The sequence below is a fragment of the Triplophysa dalaica genome, chromosome 8 (genome assembly GCF_015846415.1).
Source record: "Triplophysa dalaica isolate WHDGS20190420 chromosome 8, ASM1584641v1, whole genome shotgun sequence".
NCBI classification, from domain to species: Eukaryota; Metazoa; Chordata; class Actinopteri; order Cypriniformes; family Nemacheilidae; genus Triplophysa; species Triplophysa dalaica.
This window is the reverse complement of record NC_079549.1, coordinates 2,264,157-2,288,478: the sequence shown is the minus strand read 5'-3', so window position 1 is coordinate 2,288,478 and position 24,322 is coordinate 2,264,157. Positions and strand designations below refer to the sequence as shown.

Genomic DNA, 24,322 nt, shown 5'->3' with positions numbered 1-24,322 from the left:
CTATGCGCGTGATTGATTCGAACGTTGGATTTAAGTTCTTACCCGCTCTTTGAGTTCATCTACTTCAGCCTCTGCGATGTTGTGTTTCATCTGGAGCTGAAACAAAACATGCAAAATTAGCAAATGATGAATGCCAATCTTTGTAGAAAGTATTCAATTTCCAACTAAACCGAGAACTCGCCTCTACCTCTTTGAATCTGAAAGTTAGCTGAGTGGTGTCCATGTCTGACGGTAGGAACATGTCCTCGCTCTCAGGCAGGTCCTGCACTTCCGCATTCCTCTGGCTAAAACTCGAACCCAGGATACCCTCCTCCCCTCCTTCCTCCTCATCCTCGTAGTGCTCGTCCTGTGATGACATCATAGATACAAGCATGATGTAAGGCTTATTATAATTTGGTAACACTTCAGTATAGGGGGTAATTCTCACTATTAACTAGTTGTTATTAGCATGCCTATTATTGGCATATTGGCAATTCTGCATGACCATACTCTACATCCCTAAACCTACCCAATACCTAAACCTTAAAACTTAATAACTATTAATAAGCAACAAATGAAGAGTTTATTGGGGGGAAAGTCGTAGTTAATGGTTTGTCAATAGCAAGAATTTCCCCCAATACTGAAGTGTGACTTATTATTTTAGCTAACTAAAATTAAGTCCTTTAAAAACGTTTATTTTCATTGAAACCAAATTATTGACCTGAAAATTATTGGAACTTCCTAACTAAAGGAAAAATCAAAATGTTGGCTCAAAATAAACTGAAATAAATTTAAAGCACAAAAATTATAATAATAAACAAAAAATAAAATACAAATTATTTATTTACGAACATAAATAGATATGAAATAGAAATGAAAAAAGCATATAACAGAATTGCCAAAACCTAAACAAAATTTTGCATAAAACTAAAACCTAATGTAAAATATTATTAATACTAAATAATATTAGGGCTGTCAAACAATTAATCGCATCCAGAATAAAAGTTTGTCTTTACATAATGTATGTCTATGTACTGTGCATATTAATTTTGTATTTATAAATACAAACACATACACATGTATACAAATTTGAGAAATATTTACATGTATTTATTTAAATTTACCAATAATTGAAATGATATACAAATGTTTATTCATTTCTTAAATATCTGCATGGATGTGTGTGTTAATAATACAAAATTATCATGCACACTACACAGATATATTATGTAAACACAAACTTTTATTCTGGATGCGATTAATCGTTTGACAGCCCTAAATAAACCTTAAATGAAAACTATAAAAACCCTGAAGGCACGAAAACAAAAACAAGTCCAAAAAGAGTTAATGTTGGAAAATAGTTTACAATGTGTCAAAATTGAAAAGCAATGAAAATCATGGGCTATGAAATTTTCCTCTCTCTATGAAGTGCCTTGAAATATAAACTTTGTAGACGATGCTCAGATAACACCTAAACACGCCCTATGTACCCAGATAAACACAGTGCTCTAAACAACTATGAGTAAACAACATCATAGTGAAGACACCCCCATCTGTTTGTGTGTCGCAGAGTATAGAATTTTACATTTCCTTTGCATACTCCTTATCTTTCATCCAAAGCAGTTCTGTAAAACAACACGGATATGTGTTCCAGTGTTCGACCATTTTACAACCAAAGATTCAGTTTGCACAGACACCTGAAGTTTTAACATCAACAACCATTAAACGCCTCTGATCGTGACTCTGTAAATACAGCATGGAGTAAAATGGGTGGACTGGACAGGACTGGAGGTAAATTAGGGCATTTAACCAGCTTTTATAAACAAGCCATGACTGGTGCGCACATTGACACAAAACAATGACTCTGATCTAGTTCAAGCTGCTCAAACAGTCTGGTTGTGTGAACATGGGCTTATAAGTATTTAGTCACTAGATTATAAAAAGGCAATTCTGCATAACACTATAGAATGACTCACATCATGATAAGATGTTCACCACACAACCCAGCCCAACTCACATTGTGTGGTTTGTTACTTTTCCAACTGTGATTTCAGTCAGGCGGATGATAAACCAATCCTAATCATGGAGGAGGGATCAACCCAGAGACCAGACTTTAAAGCAACCACACAGATCACCCTAGCAACCATGCATCAATGCCCTGGCAACCATCCAGCACACTCGAGCATTGTGGCGGCAGATTTCGTATCTTCCTACACTACTGCATTCTTATAAAACTTCTCATTTCTTTACCTCTGAACCCGTTCTCGTACGTTTACTGCCACTTTGAGGTTTCGATTTGCATATATACTCTGAGCGACCTACTTGTGTCCTTTAATTTTCTTGCACATTTTCAAAAAATCAGAAATGAAAATATCCCAGAGCATATCAGAGAATGCAAACATTTTGCTAGTCTAGGGCTGTCAAACGATTAATCGCGATTAATCACATTCAGAATAAAGTTTGTGTTTACATAATATATATCTGTGTACAGTGCATATTAGTTTTGTATTTACACATACACATACATGCATATATTTAGGATTTTTTTTTGAAAATATAAAGATTAATAAATGTTGAGATACAATTTCAATTATTGGTAATAAAAAATAAATACATCTAAATCTTTTTTAAATACAAACGTAATACGCACAGTGCACAGACCTATATTATGTAAACACAAACATTTATTCTGGATGCGATTAATCGCGATTAACCGTTCAACAGCCCCACTTGCTACACATCACCTACCAACTTCCTTCATAGCAAATCCACTGAATAAAATAATATGTGTAAATAAACAAGTAGCATGAGTACACTACAGTAAACCTGTGAGCACACGTAAAGCAGTGTGATGATGTACAGGTGTGTGTTTCTGACCTCTTCGGTGGACTGCTCATAGGTGTCGTCCACCTGCTGCTGCTGTCGTTCCTGCTCCAGAGTCTCACTGATCAGCCGGGCCACTTCGCTCTGAACACCTGGCTTCTCTCGGCCAATCAGAAACCTGCACGGGTGTGATTGAAGGACATGAGTGCTTGACGTAAGCCGATACCACGAACGGCATAATCAAATGGAGCAAGCAGTTCTAGTGTGTGTGTGTCTGTGTGTGTGTTGTGCTTATTTGCATGTGGTGAAGAGCAAACAGACAAGTGTAGTAAACAACATGAACTTTACCCTCTGCACTTCTGCCTGGTTTTATTATAGAAATGAGCGTGTTCACGGAGCATTACACTCGTATAAAATAGCACCAATTTATAAAGTTAAGTGATCTGCACCAATAACAATAAAGTAACAACAGATGGTTTGTGCATTAGCATATTTAGCTGTTAAAACCGCATTGTGTTCGTAGACAAGGTTGACATTGTACTAGAATAAGCTCGACAGCAAAAAAAACTTTAAAAATGCTACTTTACAGCTATTTTTTTATAATTAAACACTAGGTTGTACAAGTTCTTTGGGTAAATAACAATAGGCACAAACATGAAGGTTGACCAATAGTTATGATGTATAAATAGATGTAAATGGCTTCTGCCTAAAAAAGTTGAAGTATTTTTACAACTTTCTCTTTAACTTTAATTATCAGTATTGGTAAAAATCTAACACAACTGTGTCTTGCTACAACTGCAGTATTTTTTAGGCGGGTACGTTTCCGTCGATCCAACCATAAGTGGTCACATGTTTCCGTAGACAACATTTAAGGAAAGCAAATAGGTACACATTAGGGGTGTCACAAAATACTGATATTGACAACAACCGTGATATTAAAATAAAAGATTATGGATGATGTGTTAATTGTACACAGACGTAATATCGTAAACTATTCAGCATCCATTCAAAACGTTGCTTCGAGAGTGGCAGGGGTTATGACCTCTCCCTCCATCCACTTTTATTATGAGTGCGATTTATTGACCAAATAACAGACAAAGAAGATGATTTTCACTGATGGTATCATTTATTTCTCTTTTTAAACATCGAATAAATATTGTGATAATATCGTTTCCGCAAATTTGTTTAACGTGTGGTGAAAATCTGATATCTTGACAGCCCTAGTACGCATTCAGTATGATGTACAAATTCTGATCCCCTCCAAATGGATTTATTTATATTACTAAACTATCTGATGATACAATAGTAAGTGGTATGCAGAATGAGACCGACCTGACAGTTCCCTTTGTGTTCTTGAGGACAGTCGCAGCAAAGAATTGCGTCACACCAACCAGACTGATGCCGTCCACCTCTACGATCTGATCATTCACCTGAATCCTGGAACACAACACCATCTTTCAGTTTAACATCTGCCTTGTGTGTCACAACAAATGCATGCTTAACTTTTTTGTGATGAAATATTTGGATAATATTGGAATATTATTGATTGTGTCATAAATCCATTAATAGTGTCATTCAAACTCCCTCACACCTCCATGGAACCCCGACGACAACGTAAAAATGACAATTAATCATTTTTTCCTTAAAATACATGCTCAATGCAAGTTCATAGCAATACAAAAATAACACCGCCTGATAATAACATCTCTGGGTCTAGGCAACTTTTTCCGAACGGCAGATTCTTTTAAACAAAGCCGGCTTTTACAGTTGAGGTCGCTGCGCTGCTGGGATTTGCCGGGAAGGGGAAGAGTGTGTTTTCTTTGCTTTGACACCGAGTCACACAGTTAACCTTGTGTGTTTGGACAAAGTACGTTCTGCCCAACAGAGAGATCAAACACATGTGTCCTGCCTCCAGATGCCCTCAGGAAACTCCACATGAGGACGCGCCCATCACAAATGCAAAGATCACATCAGTAATGCTTTACATACAGACTTGAACATCAGCGGTTCAGTAGAATCATATGGTTAAAGACGATCAGCACTAGTGAAAAGGGTTGTGAGATATATGACAGTCTTATTAATATTAATAAAAGAGACCCAGGGATTAATTTGACTCGGGCAGTGTAGTGAGGTGCCGTATCTCAGCACTGGATTATCAGAGACATCTTGGTGCATTGTTTTGACGTGGGGCATCGGATATTTCAGCCCCAGCATATCACAGAATCATAGGGATGTAATCTTTTGTCACGTAACAAGGTCCTTGGTGTTATTTTGACGCGGTGCACATCTCACCTTCCGTCTCTCTCCGCGGCTCCGTCTTCAGTGATGGTCTTAACAAAGATGCCCAGTTTCTCCAGACCCTGATCTGCCCCAACACCCATCCCTATAATACTGATCCCCAGCCCTTTATCACCTACACAGAGAGACAGAAAGAGAGCGGTTTGTTAGAGATCAGATTCTTTTAATACTTGTCATTTTATTGTGCCATTAGTATTTTCCCTGCTTATAACATTCCTCTGATATCGATCACAAAATAAGACCTTATTAGACCTAAACAGTTTCAACAAATTAAATTTCCTAAATCACAACTAATAAACTCTCCCTATTCTTCATAAACATTTATTAAGTCACTTTTAATCCGAGTCACTGAGTGCAGCTTTGACACGACAGAGGAGATCTGGCCCTCCCGGCTGAGTCTGGTTTCTCCCGAGTTTTTCTTAATTTCCCCTGTAAAGCTGCTTTGGAACAATGCACATTGTGAAAAGCGCTATATAAATAAAATTGAATTATTGTCTCCCATCTTAGTAATAATAATGATCCACAAGGCAAAACTGGAGCTTTAAAAAAATGGGTAATTCAGAAATGACCATAAGCTCATGACCACAGACTCAACATTACATCAACATCTGTCTAACCCCGTTTTAAAAAGCAATCTGTAACTTTTTTTGTTAAAAAAAAAAGATCAGCTCACAAAAAATGAGTGTTGAAAACTGTCTCGCAATTCCCAATTGTCTGTCAGACAAAAAAAAAAAAACAGGAAACAAGCACCCAAAAAAATAACTTAATAATTAACATTATTATAACAATATAACTTAAACATTCTGACATCAGACAAAGGCTTGCAAAAGTAGTTTTAACGAAATAGTTTACCAAAAAACGAATTCTATCAAATAAAGCAGTGTGACCTATTTACCTTTTTCAAAAACGGAAGACACAATTTACATTTTAGGGTGAGCTACCACCTTAAGAGGTACAGTGTAACATAAACAACCTGTTAGATCGAAAGGTCCAGAGAGAGTAAAGAGTTGTCGTGCAGAAGGAACTATGTTGTTGACACCAGATACTTTGAATTGACTGATGAGATAATAGCCTTTCGAGAGATAAAAAAGTCCCTTAAAAGATCCCCACCAGCCAGCACCATGTCAGGTGCATGACCAATTATTTTCAATCACCTCCAGTGACACACACAATAGATCCCAGACCGTCTGAGGATTCAGTGAAAACTTCACCTTTCTCGATCTCTACAGGAAACACATCCATCTTCTCCACCCGTTTCTCCAGCTCGTACTCGGCAGATGCGGCCACAGGATCCACGTCATCGTTCCTCCGGTCGTAATCTTCATTGGAGAATGTGCAGTACACCTGAGAGACCACAAAAAACACCCCATGACAATCAATCACAGCTAATAACACACAATAACCATGTATTTCAGCTTTGTGATCTTCGATATTGCAGATCACTTTTTCATTTTCTGTTATTGCACAAACAATGGCCATGTAAGCCAAAGCAGAACATGAAAGCAGCAGTTTCTCTGAAGAAGGATCACAGGAGGCTTTGGTCCTCAAGAGCGGCTGAAAGACGTCTTTGTCTACTGCAGACAAAATCACCTCGACAACACATCTAGTGCTCACAGAGAACCAACCAGATCTTACAACCAGCAGGTTTGTAATTTACAACATTTAGACTCTACGTAGTTTTTCACAATTAAATAACTCATTCAGGCCTGTTGTTTAAATTGTGCTTTAAAGCATGGGCGTTTCTTCAATGCTCTACTGGGGCACAGGCCCCTATTACCTGACACTTTTCTTCTTGAAAGCTTCTTGAAAAATTTAATAATCTTCATTTATTAACGTGCACTAAATTATTATTTATTTCTTTAAAACTTTATACAAGACTTACCACACTGTCCTGCAAGTTGACATTAAGAGCAGTTTAAATTAGTTTCAGTGTCTTTTATACAGAATGCTTCAGTTTCTGGTCTCCTCGAAATTGTCATTGAGAACTGGTTAAACTTGTTTGTTTATTTTCCGCCCAATAGTGTATTTAAGAAGAAAAGAGATGATCCTTTATGACTTGTGCATCATGCCCGTCGCACACACCATGAACACAGCGGCAATTATTCCTTGCATTTTAAGTCAAGACCTCACAAACACTTTATTAAGGGAGAATTTAAAGCGCCAGTGGTCACCGGACGAGAACCACAGCACCTCGCATCATGTTTACAACATGCAAACCTTATGCATGCGTGTGCTCGATCAGGTTCCAACTCCCGACGCAGGAAGGGCCACATTTACCTTTATTTTTTTTCGTATTGAGTTAAAAGCATAGCAGCATTAGTAAGTTGCAGTTCCGTTTAGTAAATAAACATACGGACATAAATGATCAATGTTCAACTTAAACTAGAGATTTACGGTCCTGACGGTCCTGACGGTGGGCTGCTCCCTAACAACAGTAGCCGCTGCCACGGAGCAGAACGGGGAATCAGACCCGGACGTGTAATGTATATTGAAAAAACCCAAAATGTGTTTAAAATCAACATTATCAAAATGAATTCTATTGCGATAGATATTGTTATCGAATTATTGTCCAGCCCTACAGATAACACTGTCCCTAAACAGTACACAAGGAAAAAATTGGATTGATTACTTTACATGTCACTTTCTGTGAATCATGGTCAGCAAACATTTGTCAGTCAACAGTGAGACTAAAAGGTGAGAGTTCACAAGTCTAACACACAACATGGAATACAGTGAGAGAGAAACAACAAAACACTGGGTTTGAGTAAAATGATCTATCCTGCTTTCACCAAACATTTTGTCGGTCTCTGAACAAATATGTAAGGAAAACCAAGTATTCTAAAGAATGAATGAACTAACCTAAATCAAGTATAGAGGTCTGAGGTTTAAACTTTGCTAGAGATTTGTGAGAATAGTTACTACATGCACGTCTTCCTCAAACCTAAAGAGTACTTCTTGGGTCCTGTATTCTCAGAAGAGCAAAGCCATTTCGACCCAAAGAGAGAACGAGAGACGAGTCTCTTCAAGGAAATAATTTAACCTGATAATAAACAATTTCACTCTCTTTGTGTGTCGACTACCTGGAACATGTCAGAGCTTGAGCGACGACATGTCAACAAGGAAAAAAAACACATATATCAAGTAAACGCTGTCATTCTGCTTGTGTAAAATGGACGTTCAGATCGCCATATAATCCCCATGAGAACTCCTACAACTGCTACAATGAAGTTGAGGGCGACCGAGAGCAGATAACATCTCCACTAACCGCTTGTTTATTACTGTGAAGCTTTAGAGGGTTTCCTTTTGGCCAAAGAGAACATTTAAGTCATCCAAACTCTTCAGTAATTCTAGGTTTGTACAATTGAGAGTTGTGGTTTCAATTAAATCCACTGAATCCCAAACTGTCAGCACAACAGAATAACTGTATTTTTTAATACATCTACATCATGAATGTTAAACTGCACTGTTCATCACAAATGTTTTTTTATGCTCAGATAAGTTAAAGCACACAGTCAGACGGACAAGTGTAAAACACATCTGATTGGATGAAAGTGAAATGTGGAAGTAAAATGTCACAGAATGCTTTTATAATCAAGAATATCAATATTCAGGCTTGGACTATACATTTCAATTCACACAATTGACCTGTCTAGGGCGATTCTGAAATCGCAAAGGTTTGGATTCTGTGTTTTATGCACAGCTCTTCCTTGAACTACGGCTCTTCGATCAGAAAGAAGTACTGCTCGATCTAAAATCACTATGAGATCGAGTCGTTTAAAATGTGCATGTGAAAAAGTAACGCTCGTCAAACATCATCATTATAAATATACTTTAATATCATGAAAATACCTGAAAAGGTTTGAAGAACAGCGATAGAATATGACCATTTGGCATTTCCTGGAAATACATGTGTAAATGTTTCTTGTTTTGTGTCCCATATTAAGAGGTTCTGCACGAGAGCGCCTTCTGGCTTTCGGATGTGGCGGCATTTAACTGTAATTCAAAACTGAGCATAAAAATGACACAATATATAGTCCCATCCCTAATCCATCTGTTAAAGATACAGTCCAAAAACCACTAGGCTTGTGTTATATATTTTGTTAATTTGAGTACTTGCAATATCTTAAATGTTTCCAACTATTCATAAATCATGAGAAAATTGCCATTTTAACCAGTGACACAATGCCATGTCTAGCAGTCGCCTGTCAATGGCGTTATTTCTTTAGTCAAAATAATCGCAGAATGAAGGAAAGTAGACTAGAGGCTGTTACATGATTGGCTGAGGAGCCTCTATCTTGTTTTGCGCAGTCGTTATGAAGCACAATTATTCTTTACTGTTTTGCATTTTTACTAGACAGAGACAATGATCTTGCATGTGTTTTACTAGACAGGTGAGCAACTGTTTAGATTCCTTTACTGACAGAAAAGATACGATTATTTTATCTGTCAACAAGGTCTTATTGTTTGAATGTCTTTTTTTTATTTAGCACAAGTGTCATGTATATATTTAATGAACAAGCGGTCATTTAGATCATATAACTAAATAGTAGGGATGGGCATTTAAAGCAAAATTAATATTCGAAGATCGATGAGAACTATTCGAAGATTATTCGAAATTCGCACCCCTCCCCAACATGGACGCATTTACAGTATTACACACACACAAACGGAGAGAGAGAGAGAGAACATTTACGCTTCAAATCAGTATAACCGCACACTGCTTTATGTATTATTGAATATGCAATCTAACATTAAGCAATTCATTAAAATAACGTGCTGAAACATTAATATATTAACAACCGAATGACGGCACTTATTAACAGTACGTCGATCAGCATCAACCGCTCATAATGCTAGAACATTTCCATTTAAAATATGAGCATCCACATTTATACTTACTTAAAAACAGCATTGTGATTAATCAGGAAAATATATTAAAGCCATAAAGACTTTAGACCAGACTTAACACGCGTAAAACATATTATTAACAGTTCGGAGAGATTTCATGGATTAATAGTTCATAAGGCTTCAGTTTCTATTGTCATGAAAAAGTTTCTCCAGTCTGGCAGTGATGGTTTAGACGAACAGTAAACTCGGGCTGTACAAACTCCATAAGATTTTTAAAACCCTCTCCTCCGACAAAGCCGATCGGAAGCATATCCTCAGCGATCATCTTGCTAGTTAGAGCCGTTATTTAATCGGCCCGTTTTTGATCCAAATTGGTTGGTCTGACCATAAACTAGTTACTGATTGCTGACCTGTGGATGGACCTGCTGGGTGCTTCGCCCTCAGATGGTTGTGCATCGTAGTTGTTGATCCATGATAAACCAGCTTTGCATTGCAGAGTTTACACTCCACTTTATTCTCATTCATTTTATTAAAGGACCCCCACACACAGAACACATTTTTGATATCAATTTATCGTTTCCGTTATGCCACGCGGGTCTACAGTGTGCGTAACTTCGTTACCAATTCTTGTGGGAAAATGTTTTCCTTTAATGTCTCTGGATTGACGGCCTTTAGGTTTAAGGTGTGTTGTTATTGGCAGCGCCACCCTTTGGTTACATGAACGCGTTACACGTGAAAACACGGCGAGTTTTTCAAGATCGCACACACTATTCGAAATTCGATAATTAAATATACTATTCGAATATTCGAAATTCGTGACTCATCCCTACTAAATAGTAATATATTCATTTTATGAATCACATCTAATTCATAACAATGAAATAAAATAATGTCATTTACGCAACACTTTACTTTACATCATCAGAAACTGTGATTTCTTATTCACGTCTGATTATCTGATTTGAATGTGCGCCCCCTAGCGGCAGATTTTACAAATTGCCCCTTTAAATGTTGCACTCTGTAGTATTTGCTAGGGCTGTCAAACGATTAATACAATGATTGTATCCAGAATAAAACAGGACTCAAGGCTGAGACTAATTGGTTGCATTTTGCGAACAGTTTTCGTGGCAGTGCAAGTATTTTGTACAAGTATGTTCGACCTTCAAATTTGGATTTTTTTCTACTTGTCATTTCATGTGGAAAGATGAGTAGAAGGCAAACCAGCCACCAGTGCAGACTGTGTGTGATTGTCAACTGCACGGGTCACTCGCGTCACCGATGTTTCCCGCTACTGCGGATGCGCACAATCCAGGTCATCATTAAAAAAAGTTTACACACACAGCGTAAGAGCATTACTTTCCTGGCTGATTTGAGGTGTCCCCCTTAGCTTGCGCTTTCAGTCAGGGGCTACAGTGCTCCTGGTAAAAAAAGTTAGTCTGGAGGCGTGTAATATATGTCTGTTTACTGTGCCAGATGTTTTTTATAAATATATAATTTAAATGATTGGAAAATATAAATAAATACTTGTAAATATGTATTCATGTATTTGTTTAGAAATACAAAATGAATATGCAGATGTTAGTTAAGTAATCTCTGTAACAGAATTAGAGTATGATTAGTTAGAAAGACTTGAACTAACAACTCAAATTCATGAGTCTATTTTACTAATTCATTAAAGAACAGATTCAAGAGTCATTTGTGAGGGTTGCAGACTTATAAATGAGGACTTGTTTTTCAAAGAACGCAGCCTGAAAAGTCCAAGATCCCAACTGAAATGAGAAGATGGTTATTAAATTAACCAACCTTAGAAATTTAAAACACAATAAGGCATCAATAGTGTTAATGAACAACATCCTATAATATTAAAACACTGAAATTGACGGTTTTTGTGAATCACATACTTTTATTTAATTAAAGTTTTGAATGATTATTTAAAAATGTTAAGATTTACATGCGCGCAATGAATCTCTGGATACCCGAGGCTGTGAAGGATACATTCGATCTTTAATTAAAAACCCACGGAAAAAGGGTCGCATTTTGGGTCTGCATTTGAAGCAACCTTTGAATCAGGACAGCCTTACCAGCCTTCAGTCGCAGTTCTGTGACCCAATCAGGCTTAAAATGCAGCCTTCAAAGAACGCAGCTCCCGCATATGGACACAGCCATTGAAAGAGTTCTCACGTTTAATCTATTACATTTCAGTTGGACAGCCAGCCAGTAAATTTTGACTTTTTGCCATTTTTTACATCTGTAGATACGGCAATTGCAAACAGTGGGACAGGAAACACACATTCCTTCATAGTATTGAATGTAAACAACAGTCGGGTGGGCAGCAAAATATACAGAGAAGCTGACTGTGAATCTCAACAGGAGTGACTGAATAAATAGTGTGGTTTTACGTCCACACTTTTGTCTCTACTTCCATTCAAATATCAAAACATCCTTTAAACAAGATACACCCAATTGTGAAAATTCTTTGTTCCCTCTCTTCACAACATCAAGATATACATGGTGTACTTTCTACAGCTGAACACAACATTATTCAGCTAATATAACATTATTCATTCATCTTCTGATATGAGGGTCAACATGTTGAAGTTTCAAAAATCACATCAACAACCATCAACAGGGCTCCAAATGACCAAAGCTGGTTAACAAATGTCTTCTAAACCAAAAGGTTGGTTTTCTCTCACAAACCTTTTCATATTTAAGCAAATAATACATCACATATCCATTGCAATATACACATCAGTGCAGCCAACTAAAAAAACAGCTGTAGGTAAACTTATTCCTTTAAAGAATGTTCTTGGAAAAGCAAGTCGACGTGATTTTCTGCAGTGTAGCTTACAGTAACCACAGGAATCTATACAAACCTGTTAACATACTGAAAATGAGAACGAGACGGAGAATGAGAGACAAATAATTGTGCCGTAATTGGCTGTAGAAAACATGTACAGTATTTGTATGTGATGAATGGCAGGCCTGCACTGACCTCACAGACACTGCTCTGTGGTTACGCTTGGCCTCTTTTTCTCGCTTTCTTTCTCTTTTCCAGCACTCCTGTTGCCATGGACGACCCCAGCAATTCAAACAATGTTCCCTTTCTTTTCTGAAACCTGATCGTTCATCCTCGGTGAGCGAGGAATAGAATCTGTGCTGTGCTGTTCACACCTGCTTCAGTTACACGCGCCAGACAGACATTCACACAGCTTCCTGTCTGACTGTATCACTCTTCCTCTCTCGTCCTCATCCTCACGTAACTAAATGTGAAGATTGCTTACAGACGCAACGGATCGTGCATATTTATTTTGTATTTATAAGTACATGCACATACATATTTACATGAAGTAATCATTCAAATTGTATACAAACGTCTATAAATATATTTTTGGTGATTTACTTTTTCTACATAACACAGAGAACATCCTACACTATGTAAAGAACATACTGTGAAAATATAATCTATTGACAATATCAACAGATTAAGGCCATGTCAAAGATGCTTTTCGGTTGACTGGTGTTATCTTGATAAGAACTGATCTCATATAGAAACTAAAAACAAGTTCAATCTCATTAAAAAATGCCATGTATTATTATTTGTTAAATATTATTATCCAAAAATACAAATTCTGTCATCATTTACACTCAAATTGTTCCAGACTTGTATACATTTCTTTGTTCTGTTAAACGCAAAGAAAGATATTTGGAACAATGTCAGCAATTTTCAGTTCTAGGACATCATTAACTACCATAGTAGACAAATTATATTTATATATACATATATATATATATATATACATATATACATATATATATATATATCTTCTGTTGAACACAAAATGATATATTTTGATGATTTAAGGAAAACAAACAGTTCTTTGGCACCTTTGACTATCATTTTAATTTTCCTGCCATGGTGGTCAATGATGTTGACCACCATATTAGACATGTATTATCCTCTAATAAAAGTTGTGCTATTCAGTACCATTAAACTCACTCAGTGGCCACATAAACTGCCCGTCCAAAAAAACTTCACCACATGGATTTAACAAAGCAAATAGGGAAGAGCATCCCATTGGATTGGAGGTCTAAGTTCAGCAACGTTATGTGCACTAAGAATGAGGTCAGCTGACTACCTGAATATGCTGAATGACCAGGTTATTCCATCAATGGGTTCTTTCTTTCCTTGATGACATGGGCATATTCCAAGATGACAATGCCAGGATTCATCGGGCTCAAACTGTGAAAGAGTGGTTCAGGGAGCAAGAGACGTCATTTATTACATGGATTAGAGTCCAGACCTTAACCCCATTGAGAATCCTTGGGATGTGCGGGAGAAGACGTTGTACAGCGGTCCGACTCTCCCATCATCAATACAATATCTAGGTGAAAAATGAATGCAACTCTGGAAGGGGAAAAAATTGACATACTGGACATTGCAGAAGCTTATCGTAACGCTGCCACAGCGAATGCGTGCTATAATCAAAGATAAAGGCGGTCCAACGAAATATAGATTATGTACAAAAAAATAGGGTATGTGACTTTTTTTGGAGTTGTGTTTTGGCGTTTAAGAAAGCAAAATAAAAATTACATTAGATCAAAGGCCTTTAAAACGGTGTTGCTATACCTTCGTAATAAAAAGCTGTGCTAGCATTATGCCTGTCATATTACTTGCTTTCTGTTCCCTGACATAAAATACACACATATTTAATTTGTACTTCTCAATTAATTTGGTAAATGTTCATGTAACAAGCATGTACAGATAGCTAGCTGGTCATTATCATTAAATAAAGGCTTTTCAATGATATCAGCGGTAAAGTGAGCTGATCTCGTGTATGTTAAAGAAGAGAAATAGTAAAAATCCAAGCTTGCTTTTTGTGTTAAAGAGTACATAACTAGGGATTTCTAACAACAAGTTTATGTACATAGAAGGTGTAAAACACTATTATTTCATAATAATTGGCAAATATTCTTACATTATGTCTTGACTGACTCTCAAATGATTCGTTCCGCGATTCATCCGTCTAATCCCCTCCTTTCCACTAGCCTAGTATGATGAGGTTGGTCAGATGGTCTAGTCTGCTGCGATTGGTCAGATGGTCTAGTCTGCTGCGATTGGTCTACCGCGAATGAGGCTCACAAGCTACAGTGTTTGGTGGAGAAGAATGAAGTTTTCGCTGGCAGTCCTAGCAAGGTGTATGCAGGACTATATTTAGTGATGTAAATCTCCGGCGGTTCGTGAATCGGACTAGGGACGACTCGTTTGCATGATTCAGAGTCGACTCCCTTTTTTCCCATCCAATAACTTTGTTATTCATTCACCTTCGGATTATAACTTGGTAGACTGCTTACTTTCAAAGATGACAACATTACACACTGCATGAAATGTCATTTTCATGTTCTCATGTTATCTACTCTTTAATATTATGCACTATCCTCTTACAATAGCCTTCGGTATGTATCTGGAAAGCTAAGAAAGTGTGTCAAGCTTTTGTGTAGCTTTGAGGATTGGTTGTTTAACTTCCTGGAGTGAAGTGTGGTGAGGTGTACGACAGGTGCAGTTCCACCCTCTTCACACACCCAAACACAGATAATATAACACCCAGAGCACACAAATGCACATTCATAGCCAACACACAGTAAACAGGAAGAACACACCTTGTGTTGCTAAATATAACAAGAGACATGTGTTAGGATAAAGAGAACATCCAACTGATGAAAATATTAAGTTAAGAAGAAAAGAACAATTTTATTGCAATTCTCTTTATTCTTTCTGTTTAAACAAAAATCAACTTGCCGTTTCCTTGTGTGTTGAATAAATGTAAAGATTTGCACTGGCACTGGCAGCTCACTGTAGTTCTTGGTTTACCGTTCGACATCATAGAAAACAAGTATCTTGAAGAAGTTTTGGGCATCAGAGTAGTTAAAATAATGTTATGCAAACTTGCGATTGCTGTAATGGAATTAAACAGACAATCGTGTGTTGCGTGTTTAACACTGCAAACACTAGCGCTCAATGGGCATGGCCAAAGATGGTAGATGTTAACAAGCTCCGCCACTGCCATTACAATAAATTGGAAGAAATGCAACGCTAAATAGCTGCCCAAAGGCGCTCTTGCGATAAAACACAAGAAATACATTCTTGATCTGCCAAATTCTGAAATTAACACTTTAGTACCACAGGCATTCAATAAAGCCGCTAGGTTCTGGTGCTTCTGATGGCTAGCCTGCGTCTGTTCTCCATGCAGCCCTTCGCCGTTCAAACTCCACTTGCTATTAGATATTTACTTGTGGGGATGAGTTGATCTATATTAGCGCACAGTAGGGCTGTAACTATCTATTATTTTAGTGATCGAATATTCTACCAATTATTTCATTGATGAACAGTTATTTTGTTATGTGGACTCAATTATATGGACTCAATGAAGCGCGAAGACAAGTTTCACTCGCAAAATAGACACTAAGTAAACTAAGTAAAATAGCTGTGCAGGGTGCACCATTGATTAATGTCACAAAGAATCAAGAACAACGACCAACGCACTTCACACATAAAGAGGCTCTGTGTGATGCACCTGCCAAACTGTATCGCTTGCGGGCTACACTGGTAAACACATACATGTCGCACTGTACATCCCTGTTAGGCCCAAATGTGTTTAAACATTCACAAAGACAGCTTTCAGCCTTTGGACATGATACGTACTGTAAACATTAGTCAGGAAGGATCAACTTTGCCGGCTGAAGTCCTAAAAGTTTGGTTTAAAGATAAGGAACGTACCAAGCACAATGTTCTCTCACACACGCAACTACACACACTGTTGTCAGAGCAGAAATGAAAACCTCTGCCCTCTGTATATTTTTCTGTAATTTATTCTGCTGTGTCAAATTTGCCTCAATAATTTTTTGTCTTCGAATAACTTGAGGAATCTTTCAAGCCCTATATACAGATAATCACGGACAGTGCCAGTTCAGAGAGAAAAATAGGCGCATTGAAATCATTTTAACGCAAAACCGGAAAAAGCACAATTCACTTACATGTATTGAACCGTGGAGATAGTACCGAATGGTTCAATATTATATCGAGAATTGAGGCATCCCTAATAGTCAGAGAGAAAGATAGAGAAAGTTAACTTAATTTCACCTTGACAACCACCCACAACACCAAAATATCCTGTGGCTCAGTGGTTAGAGCATGGTACTAGGCTAGCAATGCCAGGGTCATGGGTTGGATCCAAGGGGATTACTCATATAAACAGAAATAAATGTTAAGTACAATGCAATGTAAGTCACTTTGGATACAAGCATTTGCCAAATGCATGAATGTGATATATAATAGTGTAAAAACATTTAGGGAAACATTAGCAACCACACAGCAATGCCGTGTCAAATAATTCCATTACACTAATGTTACTTTAGTGACAGCCCAAACATTTTTAAAGGGACACACCGCCCAAAAATGAAAATTGAATTATGTCATGAATTACCCGAGTGATTCCAATCTTGTATACATTTTTTTGATCTGTTAAACACAGAGTAAGATATTTGAAAGAATGTTAGCACCTGACATTCCTGGCCCATCGTGGACTACCATAGTAGGAAAATATTAAATATTGGTCAAACGTGCCCCACAACGGTTTGCTTTCCCAAATACTTTGAAATATCTTGTTGAATATGTAATTTTTCCAAATACCTTTATGTTATTCAGAATAAATTGAGGCTGACTAAACGACAAAATATAAAGATAATTTTTGGGGGGGGTGGAGTGTCTCTCTAAATCAAGAATGTAAAGTGCTGAGGGGATAGAAGCTCAAATTTACTTCCACTGCCATTGTGATGTAAACACTTATTTCTGACACACCTCAGAATAATTCTGTCTTAAAGAGAGAGAGAAAGACACATCTGTTTTCCACAGCTTTACAACCACACACTACCAACAAATGTTTTCTTGTGTGTATTTGTGTATTTCAGTTGACAAATGCTATAACGTTACAGTTCCACGCACACAGACACAAACGCACAACCACACTAGTAACCTATGGTTTTAACACCTTCACCACAACATAAAACTGCAGAGAAAACAGCTTTCAAAAAATGTCATAAAATACAACCATTTCAGCTTGGCTGCTGACCGTGAAATTACATGATTAGATGGAAAGAAAAATAAATACTTCTAATAATGTAAGTGCCAAAAGTGTGCTATTTTAAAGAATCATAACATGGGCAATTTGAACTTGATATGCTACAGTATGTGGACAACTCATACTTCTTGACAAAACATTAGGCTCGGGAGAGACGGAAACAGTAACAAACATTTGTAAATGTAAACATTTTCGACTGGTACAGTAGACTAAAATGGATCTTCTGGACCAGTCGACAACCAAAAGCACCTTAACAACCACATAACACCACACGACAAACCTTCAGAACACCTCAGCAACCACACAGCAATACCCTAGCAACCACCTACAACACACACTTTCATTAAGAAAAACAGCCTGTTTGGTTAAAAAGAAACGTTACTTGCATTGTTTTTATCTTTGACTGGAGCAATGGCACAAATGGGTGTAATATTGTCCCATTTTATATCACAATATCTTCCGTGGATACAGACACATCTAATATTGATCAAGGGAGTTTTATACTCTGTCTACAGAACAAAGAGTCTCTCTCTTTCTCATACTCGGACTCTGTCTTCGTCTACGGTATAGTCTCCGGTTACTGTGAGAGCCGCTCTACTGGCTTGAAGCTCTCTTCCCCTTTGAATCTTGGGTTTACAGTAGCTGAACAAAACTTGTCTTGACTTGCCACTACAGCTGCAGGATTGATCAAAAATAAACCGCACACATTTTGCTGGTTGCCTGTGATTTTTTTGCGCAGTTTGTCAGTGAAGTAATATGGTTAAATGCAGCTGCATCTGCAAGCCAGAGGGCGCTCTCGCTCAGAAACTCCAAATATACATCGCAAAAGAATTACCATAACGTCCGAAATCGGCTACTTTTATGCTATATATAGTAGGCGAAAGTAAGTAAGTTGTGTATGTCAAGTCACCAACTACAATTCTGCACTGTGCCAAAAAATTCGTAAAGTGCTACATGTGCGAGACAAACCACTTAAATGTGTTTTACAGCATCCATGATAAAAGCATAATTCATCAAATTCACCAAAGTTTGCAAACACAGTTTTGAGCACTCAGACTATGGAAATCACGTAAAGCCAGCCAATTAGCTTGTGGTTTTGAGAAAGATCAGTCCGTCTGGGAAATGCCCCTTGGGAAAGTGTCTGACACTGAGCCTAGATCTCAACTGACAAGACAATTATTAATAAATACAGTATACACACACAAACTCGCTCATTTTGACACTTTTAATGACTAAATTTGTCAAATCATCAGAGATTATACCAAATTCCCATGTTTTCAATCCAGATTATTTTTGTATTGATACGATGCAAACGCAGAATGCAAACCTATTTACATGTGCTTAACATCAAAAATGACCAGAACAATCAAACATTCATCCGTTAATGATTACATTTACTACAGAGCTCCAATAAAACTTTCCATAAAACAGTCAAGAGACAGACGATGCGATAAGTATATTTTTAACGGAGTATTATCTCATCCCAGGTGAATACACATTAACTGAGTGCATCTGAGGGGAAGCTGTGAAGAATTTCCAAAAATTACCAGACAAACCTCGACAGCGGTCAAGAGAGCACTGACCAGAACAGTCTGCTGTGTGTGTTGATGTTGGCGAAAAAATGACTCCAAACGACGGTGTGAACCATTGGAAATATACAGACCTTTTTACAGACTGTAAATTTCCTTTACAGGGAGCGGATGATAATGAGGTTATTTTTTAAATCTTTTTTGAAATATTTCATGTTTCATCGACTAAAACATTGCTGCAAGACACTGAACAGACATTTCGTCAATCCTCATTTACATTCATTCATTCCAATGAAACATGCCAGCCTCCCTAACCGAATGCACATCTATAAATCATCCACAGCTGATTTCATTCCGGTCTGATAACCATCATTACATACTACACACATGCAGACTTCTGTGTGCCAGTTACAAAAGATACCTCATACACTACAACCAGAGGATAAATTCTGTTTCACTTGGACGTCAAAACACTGCGTCAAGCTTTTCAGAAGATATTTTTGTTTACAATACAAACCAAAAAAAAAAGACCTTTTTAGATAGAATTATAATAGACGTGTTTGACCCACTATTACAGCAACTCTGCAAACACTGTTTATCTGAACATGTTAGGACCGAAATGCAACACAATGGCGAAAAATGTCTCCCTCGTGCCAGGACAGGACCTGCAGTAACACACCTTCATTTCACAATCACAGAGGTGAAGCAAGAGAGCAAATGTGTGGGGCGGAACCGACAGAGGTTTTGGATTTCATTAAATCCTTAACCTTAAGCACTAAACATCGAACTCCTTCAATACGTCACTCAGATATTCTTAACAAATCACGCCTTTCGCACAACAGAAAACTATGTTCTATAAAATCCATGCATACATGTCACACAAAAAAACAGGACTAGAACAATTCAACAGTATCGTACAAGCGGCAACACATACCAAGCGATAAAATGAGAGATGTTACACACTTCATGCGAGCACACCTGTCTTGCCAGTAGAAAGCTTAAAGTTCCCTTCAGAGAACACAGGCATAACATCTCAGGTGGAGGAGTGCTTCGGGAACAGACCCATGCTGGTATTTTGTCAGCTTGAGACCACCATGGCGGTCTCGGGTTAATTTCTCATTTCTAACAGCTCACTGGAAATGGAAAGCACTGTTGATCATTGCCAGCAAAGGTGCGGATACATTCCAGAGCGGAGGAATGCATAACATGGTGGAAATGAATAACTGAAACGTGGATTAATAGACATTTGAAGTTCAATGTCTGAAAGCTGGACGGGACATAAAAGCAGCGTAGACCACCAGCACCATATGCCCGTGGCAGTGTGTGCTATCTGTCTGTCATACGATGGCACAGAATGAGGTGTCTTAAAAATTATGTTTACGTTTGTAATTGTCGTCAATTTGAAATTCTCACAATTCTCCTTAGACAATAAATTAGAAAAACTCATTATTTCATATATGGGGTGAAATCTAACCTAAATAAGTTATTGGCAGGCAGTTCCTCACAAGAAGACTGAGGGCAATACATCTCGCTTTCCAATAATCTATTCCACCTACTGCCACCACTTCAGGTCATTCCTCGCTCTCTTCATGAACCACCACAATATTTCAAAAAATATACCCCCAACAAACATTCTGTAAGCAGTCTGTCTTTGTTGCCCGACCTGTCAGATACGTGACCTCAGGCTTCACATACAGAGGAGGAACAACTCCATCAGAGAAGTCTCAAATGTTTCCTTTCTAAAGCCACAGTGACGTGTCATACTCCTCATTCACCAATAATTCATAAAAACCAACTTACAGATCAAATAACTTCCAGTTCAGATCACAGAAACAGAATTTTCAGCTAATACACAAGACAGAATTATGAAATACACATCGGAGAACACTTCAAAGGTGTATTAAAAATAAAAAATCAGAAAAACAACCATGGACTGAAGGTAAAAAAGTGAATCTCGCAAAAACATGTCCATACTCAAAAGCTAAAAATAGATGAAAAATTATTTTTAAAAAACAATTTAAAAACTGAAATGTATTTGAGAGATTCTCCCAAATACCGTTCCCACTGTAAGGATGATATTTCTTACCCGAATCGGTTGAGTGGAGAATCGAATTGCCCTCCTTGAAGGCCGTTCCTCTTCCTCAGACAGACCTGGAATTTCATCATACTCCTCGTAGACATCCTCATCCTGGTTCAGAACCGGTTCGCCTTCCTTATCATCCACAAATGCAGCGTTCTCAAAACTATAAAACGCAGGTGATGCGCATTCGTCCGGATCTTCCTGCTCGCTATCCTCATCATCTTCAAGAATGTTATTCTCTCCACGATTACCAAAATCCTTTTCTTCCTTCTCTTCCTCTCTCTTCAGCTCTGCTGTCAAAAAACACGCATCATCCTCCTCCTGTTCTTCAACGTCTGTACTTTTCTCCCTAGGGTCCTGAGATGACAGGACCTCTGGAGCATTAATGAAATCTTCACTCGGTACCTCAGATTTAAGGTCCCTTTGTTGCCTCACCTCTATGAAAACATCATCCAAAAGGTCATCTTCGCTCTCCTCGCTTTCCGACGACTCGTTCTGGACCGCCACGAGCTCCGCCCGAACCACTCCAACCCTGGTGGCGTCCAGACATAGTTGAGACTGCTCGGGAGCTTTGTCCCTGGAAGGGCTCTGAATTTCGTCGTTCTCGTTTTTTGGTAACTCGGGGCTCCTCGTGCCCTTGTAAAAACTGTTTGGTGAGGGTAGAGGCTGAAGGTCTCTCGGTTGAGGACTAGGTGGACTCGGCGGAGAGCGTTTAAATGGGCTGTGGGTAGTGGGAGACAGTGATTCGCTGGTCGGGGAGGTTAGTTTGGATGACACCGGAGAAACAAGACTCGTGGACTTGAATGGAGGACTGCCGACCACTGAAGACTGGATATCCGTTTTAGGTGAGAATTGGAACACGGGTTTGTTGCTGGGATCAGCCTCATGCGGTGTTGGTTTTTGGGATATTCCTCGCAGAGATCCTTCGATGGGGCTGCTGACTTTTTCCGGGCTTTTAGCTGAAGCTCCTATCGAGTCTTCATTGTCACCATCGGCGATGAAGCTTTCCAAGCGTCTGGAAATGGGCCCCGCATTCAGCGATAACCTATTGACCTCCTTGGAGTCCTCAACGTCCCTCCTTTCTACCGGTACGGTTGAAGTGGGGCTTTTGATGACAGTATCTTCAGAAGATCCAAAGGACCTCCGGCACCCGCGCCCCTCCTCAGACCCCCTCCCCTGGGACAGGCGAGTAGAAACTCTGCCAGCTACCGGCCTCTCCGCGGAGGGTTGCTCCTTTAACCCCCTTTCAAAGAGCTTTCTGGTGACTGAAAACTTCTCCGCCAGGGTGGATTTATCTACCTCAACTTCCTCTCCTTGAGGAGTTCTGTGTGCTTCTTGGTTGTTAGCACTACCGAGGCGGGTTTTGTTGGTGCTAACCGGGAACTTAGACACTGGGGACACGGACACGGGAGACGTGACGGGTTTTGCCTCCGGGCTCTCCGGCTGTTGCTGACCGTCCATCTGCAGGAAGATGTTCTTGATTTTGTTCACCCGGTTGCCAAACGGTCGCCCTCTTGAGTCCTCCCGGGGGTCGCTGGCCCCATTAGCATAGGATTTGGCCGCGCTGTCGGTTTTGGTCCCATCAAAGGAGCACTTAATGGCGTGGAAGTCCGACGTGTATGCATTTCTATGCGGAGAGGCGCTGCGAAGGCTGCGTTCAGCCTTGCTTTCGGCTTTTATCATCTTACTGACCTTTAAAAGCCCCACTTTTAATCGGAATTTTTAGGTACGGTGCTTAATCCTTAGCGGGACAATGCCATGAGCTCTTCCTGGTTCCTATGAGACACTGAATGGAATGCCAGAGCTCATCTGCGAAGAAAAGAAGTATGTAAAAATCGCAACCGAAAGAATTTTAGATTAAATGTTTGAACGCGATTTACACGCAAGCGCGAGACACATACGTCATTTCTGTCATTTCAAATCTAACCGACACTCGTCCGCATGAACATGAAGGAAACTTTGAACTCGGATCAAAAACTTTCCAACAGTCATGTGGAGGGAGACCCATCCGTCTCTATTGATCTAAAGCTCAATATCTGAGCGTATCCGTCATCGATTAAAGTTCGTGTTCGGGTTTAAACTCTAAATCAAAGCGAGCTTCAAATGATCAAGCGCCACCGCGATTATCGTTAAACCTGCCCACCAAACCCACTGAGCTGCTCCAGTCGGGATTCGCCGCGGAACAATAGCCAGCATTAACTTTCAGCGAACGATCAAGTTAAAGTTTCGAAAATCAGTTGCTGCAATCGATTCAACTGTGTCTCTTACCTTCGCGAATATCTCATAGTGGTCGGACGCCGGTGCTTGTGCTCTGTGTAATTTAGATATCCAACCATGTCATTTGTTTCACCGCCATGGCTCTTCAGCTTAGTGCTCCTGTCCAAATCTAGAATGAGTGGTTCTTAGGAGTCGATTCTTTTGCAAATGATTCTTTCGAATCGATTCGCGTTCTTTAGTCGAGTGAAGTTTCTTGGAGACGTAAAACTTCAGTTTAAGCTTGGTGAGAAAGTCTATCTGACTGAAAGCATAACTAAACCTCAATAAAACCGATTAGTCTTATGCAATTAATAATGCAATTCGTTACACAATTTCCTAAACATCATTTAAAAATAGCATCATTGATATTCACG

General features: G+C 38.7%; 1 protein-coding gene across 3 annotated transcripts in view; it reads right to left on the bottom strand.

Moving 5' to 3' along the window:
• ppp1r9ala (protein phosphatase 1 regulatory subunit 9A-like A) overlaps positions 1-24,119 on the bottom strand; it is a 36,152-nt gene extending 12,033 nt beyond the window's left edge. For all 3 annotated transcript variants that reach the window (XM_056755543.1, XM_056755544.1, XM_056755545.1), the window contains exons 1-8: positions 23,961-24,119; positions 21,699-23,501; positions 6,312-6,444; positions 5,095-5,215; positions 4,135-4,239; positions 2,857-2,980; positions 188-346; positions 43-96 (exon numbers count right to left, since the gene is read on the bottom strand). In XM_056755543.1, coding sequence (XP_056611521.1) covers positions 43-96; positions 188-346; positions 2,857-2,980; positions 4,135-4,239; positions 5,095-5,215; positions 6,312-6,444; positions 21,699-23,375 — 2,373 coding nt within the window. In that variant the 5' untranslated portion in view covers positions 23,376-23,501; positions 23,961-24,119. The remainder of the gene's footprint in view (positions 1-42; positions 97-187; positions 347-2,856; positions 2,981-4,134; positions 4,240-5,094; positions 5,216-6,311; positions 6,445-21,698; positions 23,502-23,960) is intronic.
• Between the last annotated feature and the right edge of the window lie 203 nt (positions 24,120-24,322).